Source organism: Plasmopara halstedii (genome assembly GCF_900000015.1).
Source record: "Plasmopara halstedii genome assembly, contig: Scaffold_526, whole genome shotgun sequence".
Taxonomy (NCBI): Eukaryota; Oomycota; class Peronosporomycetes; order Peronosporales; family Peronosporaceae; genus Plasmopara; species Plasmopara halstedii.
The window spans coordinates 1030290-1041743 of NW_020187446.1; the positions used below are offsets into that span (position 1 = coordinate 1030290).

General features: G+C 46.3%; 5 protein-coding genes across 5 annotated transcripts in view; 2 read left to right on the forward strand and 3 right to left on the reverse strand.

Annotated features, from left to right (window-relative positions):
• Positions 1-5598: 5598 nt before the first annotated feature.
• Positions 5599-5926, forward strand: PHALS_11253 (uncharacterized protein; the record flags this gene model as incomplete). The annotated part of the gene is made up of 2 exons (XM_024726814.1): positions 5599-5812; positions 5868-5926. 2 exons carry the CDS (start codon positions 5599-5601, stop codon positions 5924-5926), a joined length of 273 nt encoding a protein of 90 aa, XP_024577453.1.
• Positions 5927-7275: 1349 nt separating this feature from the next.
• PHALS_15488 (uncharacterized protein) lies at positions 7276-7933 on the reverse strand. The gene has a single exon (XM_036407465.1). It carries the CDS (start codon positions 7665-7667, stop codon positions 7467-7469), a length of 201 nt encoding a protein of 66 aa, XP_036263163.1. The 5' UTR covers positions 7668-7933; the 3' UTR covers positions 7276-7466.
• On the reverse strand, positions 7933-8227 carry PHALS_11254 (uncharacterized protein; the record flags this gene model as incomplete). Its single annotated transcript, XM_024726817.1, has 2 exons — positions 7933-8052; positions 8126-8227. 2 exons carry the CDS (start codon positions 8225-8227, stop codon positions 7933-7935), a joined length of 222 nt encoding a protein of 73 aa, XP_024577455.1.
• Positions 8228-8270: 43 nt separating this feature from the next.
• PHALS_11255 (uncharacterized protein) lies at positions 8271-9542 on the forward strand (the record flags this gene model as incomplete). The annotated part of the gene is made up of 1 exon (XM_024726818.1): positions 8271-9542. One exon carries the CDS (start codon positions 8271-8273, stop codon positions 9540-9542), a length of 1272 nt encoding a protein of 423 aa, XP_024577456.1.
• Positions 9543-11433: 1891 nt separating this feature from the next.
• PHALS_11256 (RxLR-like protein) overlaps positions 11434-11454 on the reverse strand; it is a gene marked incomplete at both ends in the record, with an annotated part of 1650 nt that continues 1629 nt past the window's right edge. The window contains one exon of the mRNA XM_024726819.1: positions 11434-11454. This exon is cut by the window's right edge and continues 1629 nt beyond it. Within this exon, the coding sequence (XP_024577457.1) occupies positions 11434-11454 (21 nt within the window).

The following is an 11454-nucleotide window of genomic DNA, read 5'->3' on the forward strand; positions in this document are numbered from 1 at the left end:
TTTGCTTCATCAAAACAGGGGAAGCAGCTTCAACCGAAGTTAATGGCTATTCTCGCGGTCGCCCCCCGAGCATATAGCTAGCACCACGCACTCTTGCTTGGTCGGGAGCATGGCGGATGCCATTGCCATCCCGGCCTCTTTCACTCAGAGCAGAAAATTCACTCCATCCTCACCTCTCAAAGATTCTAACGCTCACTTTGGGCCGACTGGGTTGAAAGGTATCATCCGTCGTCGACGGTGGCGTCATAGACGCAGTCGACGCTGACAGCTTCTGCTGTAAAGCAGAGCATATCTATAGCTCGAAGCATCTCCAGGCGTGCATTATTTGCGTCGGGCCCTTGCGCAGCAAGGTGCTCAACGCCCAGGGGCCAACAGGAACATCAGCTCATTAAGCCTGTCCTGCATGCCCTGGGATAAATAGGAGTAGTCCTTTATCTTCACAGAGATTCAGCCGCATCGACTCAGGCGTAAATTGACCAACAAGTGCTTCCAAGAGCAGCGGGGCTGCCTTAGCTCATTACTGAAAGATAGCTAAGCCAAAGCCACCGACCTAAAGTTCTTTACAAGAACTAGTACGCGTGCAGCGGATCGCATTCCGCTGCCTCCAAAAGTACTTGAAACCTTAGCCAAGGTAAATGAACTCTTCTGTTCAAGTAGAGATTGTACTTAATTGTTTTAGTTGAGGAAAAGCCGCCAATATATAAAACCTTAGGTTTTCCTAATTAATATAGTAATGCCGAATTAATATAGTAAAACCTAATTAATATGCATTACTAGTGGCAATCCTGCCACGTATGGTCTTCTTGTCACGGTGTAGCCACACCATTGTGTGACCGCACCAATCTGCGTAATCCACACCTATTCACGGCCGCACCATCATGTGCGACCCGCTCTTTCATACAAGGGTGCGTGTAACCCGTTACAGGTGGTGCCAATACTCATGACTTGCTGCATCTTGTGTCCCATGAGACGAAGAAGAGTTGCACAGCGGAACGCGCTTCACTAAGGCGTTTGACTTTGCTCCAGCTTCAAATATGTCGTCGGCAGCTGTACATGGAGATGACCAGAGTTTTAACAACACAAATTGGTTGGATATGTCTTTGACTTCTGCTACGTACCCAAGTAATGCATTGAACGACGCTCTAGCTGGACGTCTGACGACGTTTACGCGAAGCCACAAAACGGGTTAGGCATTTTACCCTCGCCACTCAGTGAGTAAAAGAAAAGGTTCGCTTTGGCACATTTGCCAGCGCATATGACTGAAAGCGTATCAGCAAAAAAGGCTCGGACCCGCCCAACGATTCATCCTCTGTACACAAGAGGGACTCTTGATGAGGGCTAACCTGTGGGGTCTGAAGCACTGGTGAAACGTTTCAAGCGCTGAGATCCCATTAAAGTCACAGCCATTATGGACTGGCCGGGTCAAAAGAATTCAAAAGAACTTGCAAGTGGCTTGGCCTCGCCATCTACTTGCACAATATAGCGCAGAAATTATGCGGAAATGGCAAGGCCATTGTCGAATCTTCTAAACAAGGATACGGAATGGTGTTGAGACACAGAGCATCGGGAGGCTTTTGGCCGGGTCAAAGACAGCCTTCTTCATGCACAAACACTGGTGGTGTCAGACCCTGATTGTCCTTTTAATGTCGTCTGTGACGCTTCGGACTTGCCATCGGCTGTGCACTGCCACATGCAGACGCCGATGGGCGAGATCGGGTGATCGCGTTCGAAAATCGCTAACTTTAGGCTGCGGAGAGGAAATACCCAGTCCACGACAAAGAATTACTTTCGATAAAGTATACTCTTGTCAAGCTTAGGGTGCACCTGCTTGGCTCTAAGCCGCTCGTGATCTACACAGATCCTGCGTCACTACGCACTGCCACTCAGTCGCCTGACCTCTCACAAAGGATGGCTAGGTGGCTCTACTACTTCGCAGAATTTTTTTTAAGGAAATATATAAGCCAGGAAAGCAGAATGCTTTGGCTGATGCATTGTCACGCAGACCGGACTATGAGCTAGCTCATATCACGATGGTGACGTCGACATTTATATTTGATCCGCGCCGCATATGCGGGTGATAGTATGTGCTGCAGGTTCTCCAGAGCAAAGAGTTTGGAAATCAAACCAGAAATTGTCGGCGCGTTTGCGCGCACGGTTACATCGATATTCGTTGAATAACGGGTTGCTGTATTATAGCACCGATTCAACTATTACGCCACGAATTGTGGTTCCTCACGATGAGGATATGAAATACCGTATCCTCTACGGGGCCCACAACAACCTACTCAGTGGTCATCTCGGTCGTGAGAGGACGTACAGCTCGGTGAGTTGCTACCCAAGCTGTACAAATAGACGAGCACATATGTGCACACGTGTGTGGCGTGTCAAAAACTGTCTCCAAATGCGGCAGCGCCGCTGGCCAGTTTACCTGTACCCTCCGTGCGTTGGCAGTCCATGATTATGGACTTTGTGTTTGGCCTACAGAAGGACTTGGCGGGCAACACGGTGTTGTGGTCTTTGTGGACCGTTTGAGCAAGATGGCTCATCTTGCTCCAGTTTCGAACACCGTCGACGGTGTGGGCACAGCGATGCTGTTTGGCGATCTTGTCTTTTGACAGCACGTACTCTCGAAGTCAATTGTCTCGGATGCAAACCCACCCTTTACTGTGAGGTTTTGGTCTACAATCATCAGGGTGCTGGGCACCAAGTAAATTATGTCAACAGTGGAACATCCGCAGTCCGATGGTCAGATTGAGCGCGAGAATCGCGTCGTAAAAAAATTCTCTAAGAAACTCTTTCACTTCGGTTCTCAAGGGTGCAGAGCCTGAAAAAAAAAGTCTTACTCGACCACCAAGAACCATGCGAACCTTTGAAAAATTAACGTGTCCCACAAAGCGTGGGTTTTGTAGCCGTCTGATAAGCTTGCCAACTTGGATGCAAGGGCACGATCAAATAATATTTTCTTGAGACCTCCAGCAGTTGCTACACCCCGTGTGATCTTGTCATACACACGGGTGAATAGTCGAGGTACCGATACGAAAATCGTTTAGTGCAAACTCTTTCAGCGGCAATATAGCGTTCCAGCGCTTCGGCGTCTCAGCGCCGATGATGATGACAATGCACTGCATTCTTCTACCGGCTACACACCGTTCAACATGAACGGGCTTGTTAATCCTCGCGTCCCGCTGACGCCGCCAACCCATGACTCCGGGCTTGGTGGGGGAGGAATAGCCAAACGGCTAGCTGATGCAAGCTCCTTCACTGTGCGTAAAGAAGTCGGAGACTTACTGTCTATCTGACTGAGTGTCTTACGACACATTCGCGATGGCTGAAAGCCAAGACATGCAGAATGAATATGCAGACGAAAAAGGAAGAAGAAATGTTGAACACATTAAGAGCGGGGACCTGGTGTTTCTTGACCTTTCGTATATGCTGAGTTTCCTTTCGAGAAGGTTGTGCACCCACCCGGAAAATTATGTGGGCTTGCATAAGCTGTACCGGGATTCAGCGCACGTGAACGCGGAAGTGTTGGAACCGTAGTGGCGCCTAAAGGCGCTCGCCTCCCCAGAAGCTGAACCAGCAACTGGCTCTGAGCACGGAGTGCAACAAGTCTCGTTTCCAACGGCACAAGACGCTCCACCGCAGCACGAAGTGACGTGTTCGTCTGCTCGACGGCCAGGAGCCTCTCCGACAGAGCGAGTTAGCTTTCAACGTGAGACAGTCGGTTGCACAAAGTGCTTCAGGCTCTCGAGGTATTCCGGACAGCGGTAATCGACCTCGGAAAGATGCTCGGTGGAGTTACGATCCGACAGCCTTTGTCCCCCAACGCTCGAAGAGCATCGCGAGTCACGGATGGCGATCACCCAAGTCGTCATCGCCCGCCACCGACTCTTCTCGATGAGAATGGTGGCGTCCACTACCACGTGGAACACAGTGTGGGTCGACGTCGTGAACAGGGTCAAACGCAATATTTCGTGGGAGTTTGAGGTGCCACTTCGGCAATCCTGCCCAGACGTTGTGGACGCTTATGACCAAAAGGATCATGACGCTTCGCGTCATCGTGCGCTTCGCGCTTTTTGGCAGTAGCCCTGGAAGCCGAAAGGTCATGAGCGGAGCTCAAACTATGGCACTGAGTTGCTGTGGTCGTAGACGCACCCGTGTGAGAAACCACAGAGCTCGCGGGAGCGTGATGGATAGTTCCATTTGTCGCAGGGCGACGATACGCAGGAAGTCGGCGTTGCGTGTTGCGTTTGGCAAACTTAAATCGAAGATGGCGCTAGACGCGTACATTCATTTCTATGTAGCTTCGCTGTCAGTAGACAGCAAGAGAATTTCTCGGTGCCGCTGCACCCATCGCTCGATGAGCTTCTCACCATCTGCAGCGGTTGTGCCAATGACGTGGACCACAGAAATAGTCCGCATTGTTGGTACAGGAGCATCTCCTTTCTGTGCTCGCAGTCGAGCGCAGTACCGATCCATTGAAATTTCATGCTGCTTTAAATAGCGAGCATAGGAGAACTTTTTTTCGTCAAGCTTAGATTGCGTAGTGACCATGGGTATGACTATGTAGACGCCTAACGATTGAGTGATCGTGTCTTTTGCTTCAGTCGGTGGATCTGCCAAACGAAAGCCTGTTTCTATGCGAGAGTCTAGGATTGACCGTGGATGCGAGCGCATGAGAGCCGTCCATTGGACAGCCTCCAACCGCTGCTCCTGTGCCTCGTCGAGGCGATTGGTAATAATACCACTTCTTCCCGAAGTCGAGAGGTCGGGGAGTAGACATGGTGTACGCCTGCGCTCACGTCGCGCCGTTGACGCACCTCATCCTCCTCGTCATACCATGCTGGGAAATGTGCTCCCCGTGTAGACGTGGACGTACTGTCCAGAGATGTACCCTGTGCAGAAGAAGAAGAAGTGCTTAGCCCGCGGGCGCCCTCGCTAGCAGCAAGACTGGGTGTTTTTCTGCAAGTCGTAGACACAGGGCTCACTGAGCGAAGAATGTGTATGGTTGTTCGTAGGAACGTAACGGTATCACAGATACGCGAGCCTCGTATGAGGCAACAGTTAAATTTGAATTGTGGATATTCACAATTTTATGGGGGAGAGTGTAACGGGGTTACACGTACCCTTGTATGATGTGCGGGCCGCACAGGATGATGTGACCGTACAAAGATGTGGAATACACAAGTTGGGGTTATCACACAATGGTGTGGCTACACCGTAACAAGAAGCCACTACGTGGCAGGATTGCATGCATGTTAATCAGGTTTTACTATATTAATTAGGTATTACTATATTAATTAGGAAAATCTAGGGTTCTAGATATTGGCGGCTCTTCCTCAACTTGAACCATTAAATACAGATACAATTTTGAACAGAGGAGTTTATTCACCTTGGCTAAGTTCTTAAGCACTCTTGGAGGCAGCGGATTGCGATTCGCTGCACTTCGCTGGTGCTTGTAAAGAACTTATGATCACGGACCTTAGCATAGCTTTCTCTCAGCAAAGATCTACGGGAGCCCCGCTCCAGACTGCTTCATAATTTATTGCACCGACCTTTGTCATCACTAAGGGAAACTTCACGCCTCGGATAACGGGCATGGCGCGCGCAGCAGACGCGAAATATCCTGGGAGCGTTCAGGCCCTAGAAGCTTTAATCGATGAAAGTCGTCAAGGCATTGCGGTCTTAATACAAAGCAGATGCAATGCACCTATACTCAGCTATTCTCATGAGAGAAGAGATCGCCAACGTTTGTTTGACATTGGCTACACGTTAGCCGTGGAGTTGCGTCTAGTTTGCGGCTCTTCAAGTCGTGCGCTTTAATAAGCATTTGTGGAAACATCTCATGGCTTGGAAGTTGCACTTAGGGCACCCCGATGTGCTTTTTAATCTATTTTTTAAGCCTGTAAACTCGATGGATTTGTGACTAGAATGATCTGCGATTGGAAGCGAAATTCTCATCTCGGTGAAAAACGTACAACGAGTATGTACACGAACATATTACATTCCTTGAATTAAAGTGAGCTACCACGATGAATTTGCTGATATGTACCTGGTTAAGATGTCTTCGCGACACGAGGGCTGCTTACTCGCGTTACGTATTTCATAAGATTTTGTCACTATAGATAGCAAGCAGTCTCCTAAATATTGCTAAAAATCTACTCCCGGAAAATAAATAATATTGTCAACTCTATTTCGTATGTTCTGTTTATCTTGCATCAATTTTGCTTGCTGCATGTTGAAGCCACCATGAATTGTGACCATCACTGAAAATTCAAAATCGTTGAATGTATATACGTTATATAAGCTTAAAACATTATAGTTAGTATTTGTTTACATTCTAGATATATAATTTTAGAAACGAATCGTTTGGACATTAAGTGGCACACCACAGTGAGTTCATTTTTTGTGTGTTAGTAACGCGGACTTTTAAAGGCAAATCTCTTGGTGCGTGGTGCACAACAAATCAGGGTTATGCTATATAGGAATAATATGATAAAACGTACATAAAAATACTGATTTGAAGTGGCTTTCACTATGATTTATAATTTGAGCAAGTGTAAAGTACTGGGGATCCGCGCTCCACGTCCTTCCTTTGTATTTTGTTGAGTGAAGACGTTAAGCTCCAACTTTTCTAGGTACATGGCAACACTGTTGCAGATAATCATTTCGCGACCTTTTACTTCCGCATGCTCGAAAAGCATCATTTTTCGTCATAATTTTGTCTTGCATTGTAGACTGGCTGCAGCAAAATTATGAATACTCACTGCAATGATGAGAGATTTAGCAAATAAGTAAACAAAAGCACAGAAATCGCCATCATATTGACGATGACCATTGCAAACTTTAATTTTATGATCTAGCCTTGGCGCTTGAATTGCATCACCTGATGCTCTGGCATGCTAATCCTGCTTTGTTCTCTTGTCAGTAAATGCGTATATAATGATCAAGCACTGAAGCCAATTACATGAAGTACTGCAAAGACTGACATACCGCAATTAGGACTTCAAAGTATAAGTAAAGTTCAAGGTCGAGAAATAGTGACCCGAGTCTAGAGCATGTCATTAAGGATTAGAATAGTGAGAGGCCGAAAAGAGATCATTTAATGTATGTATTAAGAATACGATAATCTGTGTACAGTGGGTGATGTGATACAAAATGATGCAATATTCTCACAAGAAATTAAAAATCAAACTTAGAAGTAGAATTTCTCAACAAAAGAGCTATTCATGTAAGGTTAGCTAACGAGTTAATCGACCATGCATATAATCAGAATGACCATGTTTGAAACTATTGCATTAAGCATTTATATTCGACCTTTGGCATCAAGTGCTAATGCTATTGCGTCGGTAATGATGTTCCAATCGCCCTTTAAGGGCAGTTGCGGAGCATGGCGATTGTTAAAATTGTCGTCTCGAATCGCCTCGTCAAAACAATAATGAAAATTAAGCTTTTTACTGGTCTATTCATGTGACTAGTGGTCTGGTCATCTGTCGTCCCATTGTGCTTTTCCTTTTGTGTCCCTTCTTTTTCATCCAGCCGGACAACATGGACTGACTTGTAAAGACTAGACGACTAAAGTGCAGGGTCGTCTCCTGTCCATCGCAGCTCAATTCCAATTCTACCTTTTTGTGTGCATTGTCTGTTAGATTGTGTGCATTCTGCATTCGAGTCTGTAGAGTGTAGGTCGAATGAAGGCGTTCACATCGCTAACTCTTTTAGCAGCTTTCTCCGTGGCTTTCTGTGCAAAATTGTCGGATGATACGTCAGACTTTGATGACTCCAGCGCCGTAAACGATACACCCGACTTAGATGACGTGACCGAGCAAAAATCGCCCACTCAAACATCTTCAACGCCAACATCCATGACGACCACCACCACAGCATCAGGTCCTTCCGCTTCGAGCAAGACACCGTCAAATCAGAATACTTCTAGTGGATCGACTTCAAGTGAATCGACTTCAAGTGAAGCGAGTTCAAGTAAGAAACAGTCAAGCGAAGCGAGTTCAAGCAAAACGCCATCAAGCGAAGCGAGTTCCGGCAAAAAGTCGTCTAGCGAAGTAAATTCAGGCAAGGAATCGTCAAGTGAAGCGACTGCAAGTATGTCGCCATCAAATGCACCTACTTTAAATTTCACGTCAATCAGTACCCCCTCCACTAAGTCCACTTCGACGTCAAAGTCCAAAACCAAACACAAAACGTCGTCCGGCTCAGCCAACAATTTCATGAGCTCATTGAAGTCATCTGCGGTCGCGTCAGACTCATACCACATGTCACCCGTGCACGTAGTTCAAGCCCGTGTACAAAGTGACATGCCCGTCTGGAACGACAAGCTGCAGCGTTTTGTGTCGGGCTATTACGATGACGCCAATGATGCTTATGTAGGGCTGATGGACACGGTTAATACAGCGTCAGTGGAGGGCGCACTCATGTACATTCAGGCCGAAGGTATCAATTACGACACACGCTCGTCTGAGGATCGTTGCACGCGCAAGAATGAAATGGCCTACATTGTTTTTTACGAAATTGCCATCGCTCAGACGAACGAGTCACTCGCTTTATACGGGGAGACAGCTAGCCAACACGAATATGGTACGATGGTAGCCATGGACGCAGGTCGCTGTACACCGAGCTCTACTACATCTTCAGGCGAAGAAGTTATTCCTACGGCTTGCTACTATTTTAGCGGTGACAAAGGGGAACCTGAAGTCGGACCGTTTGTAGGTGGTACGTTAAAAGAAACCGACCCACGTGCCCCGTACCCAAACAATGTCTGGTACTCGTATCCAAATTCATGTTCCTTACAGAAATGGACGGACAAGTCATCCGAATGTCGTGCGAATTCTCGAAAGGGACTTTGTGACATTGGTGTCATGCCTGATGGAGTAAGCTGCACCTTTGCCTACCGCGTTTTAGGCTTCATTACAATCGATGATTTGGTCGGGATCACGTCGATGGTGAGTAATACTACAGGTAAAACGTACCGCAACTTTGAAGAATTTTGTGAAGATGGCGGCGTTGAATTTGAAGCCACTGAGGATGGAGTCTGGATTGATGGAATTTCGTTTTGGGAAAATCCCCAAGACGAGGAAGCTAATGTTGAACGTGCTGCGAAGCTCGTTGAGGCCTATCACAACCTTACAAGTGGACTTATCGAGACCTCAAGCCTAAGCTCAAGTATTATCAAACACATGCTGCCTTTGCCGTCGCCACAAGAGCTTGCGGCCGAAAATCCGCCATGCTATCTAAACGTCGAACAATGCAATTCTAGGTTTGGGTGTAAGCGCGAGCTTTATGGCTCAACATGTACAGTCTGCAATTCGACATCGGAAGATTGCGAAAAGGCACCTAGTGATTGGAGTTTCCCCACTTTAGAGAAAGCAGTGGGTGAAAATGGTGGAACTGGTGACGCGACGACTGATAGCCCCTCAGACAGAGATTCAACCTCATCTGGTCGTGGCGACTCGAGCTCTGCTAAAATCGTCATCTCGTCTGTTTTTTTGTCGACGGTTCTGGCTCTGGCCTCAATTGTATTGTTATAGAGTATCATGAGTTTGTAATGCTTTGCCAGGTGTTTGTTAAGAGATGCAGCAATTCTATTTTTGAGAGTCAGCTACTCATAATCTCTCTTTTTTTTAAATTTACAAGAGGCTATAACAATAATAAATGAGAGCTCAAGTTTTATGTATGACATAAAACTCGTTATTCTCTCGAAAATGGGATTTTGATAACAGGTTTCGACTCTTTCTTTGATGCGTTTATCACCGATTTTTTTTTATTTGTAGTCGAATTATGAACATCATGCGTATTGAGCATTGCGTAATTATGTTTTCTCGCACAAAAGTTATTTTTTCTGCATCACTACAAGACAGAAACTATTATACTCCAAAATTCAATAAGAAATATAATCTTTTATGTGTGCACTTGCCGAGTATACTTAGCCAGCATACCGCGATGGTATTTGCGGTTCCGCGAATACACCGACTCTTGATGACTGCGGTTGTTGTAAGCTACCGACGTCAATATGTCGATTAAATCAAATGGAGTTCTAAGAAAGGGCCTCGACCTTCACATTGAATGGTTTTTATGTTTGACTAGACGGCTCACACCTTTGCATCCCACATAACTCAAAGATGGACATCATTATCGCAAGTGACGAATTTTTTGTCGCGGCTTCTTAAGCAGATTTGTTGACCAGCACAATCACCACGCGAGTATACAATAGCTTGATTGTACTAGTCAAAAAGGTATATGCGACACTTGCATTCCGTCTGTGGTATTTGTCTTCATCATAGATTCATTTATTTGGAAAGTCGAAGAAACAGATGCAATTCAAGCGTCGTTGCTATGGTATGCAAGCACTAAGATAAACATAATGTGTGATGGATGGAAAATATTAATTCAATTTGACGATGACGATTATTTTTGCTTTTGTGTTGCGGTGGATGATTCTGTCTCAAATATTATGAAGATGTACTTCAGTCAGAAGAAGGATATGGGCTGTAAATAGAGTGATGATTTTTTACAGCAATTTCTCAATCCGCGGATGTGAGGCAGAACCGCGGTGCTGGACCGAATTGCTTTCATTTGATATGAGTGGTTTGGCAAACCCTTGATTGCCTTTGACGCTGCCACAAAGTTGCTTTGGTCTGAGCGTGGCGATGTCGATAGTAAATAACTAGCTACTTCAGCCCGGTTTGGCCTCCGCTAGCATTCTCGATCCTTAAAGGATGACCCACTTTTTCGTTGGACATTTGGTGGACCAGCGAATACACCAGGCCCGTAAGCATTATCTGGTGGAGTAAAAAGGATGCTTTCATTTGAAAACTTGAGGACCCACTTGAAGAATATCACTAGCGCCGTAACTGCTTACGACCTACGCACTTTTGGCTTTGATCCTTCATGGAGAAGCGAAAGAGTTGCCCGTAGCGGCGCGCATCTCACTATTGAGTGGGCCTCGAGCTTGTAACGGGGCTACACGGACCCTGGTAACAGGTGTGTGTGACACACGAGATGGTCATGGTGTGACTGCACCCGAATAAGAATACGGTTCGTGGCTGGGTAGCCAGTAGTTATGCATGTATTTGAATTTCACGATATATATTTAGGAAAATCTTTACATTCAAAATTGGGCGGCTTTGCCGCAGATAAAACAAATAAATCAGTTTACATTCTAAACAAGAGAGTTTTTTAGCCTTGTGTTAAGGTTCTGTCAGCTCTTGGAGGTAGCGGATTGCGATCCGTTACACTTGTACTGGTTCTTGTGAAGAACCAAAAGTCGGTGACCTAAAGTACGCTTCTTCAAGCGCTATGCTACGGCAGCCCCGCTGCACTTGGCAGCACTTGTAGTCAATCTACAACTGAGTCGTTTAAAATGACCCTCTGTGAGGATGGACCAATTTTCCTCTTTGCCCCAGGGCATGCAGGACGGGCTTAACAAGCTGATGTCCTTGC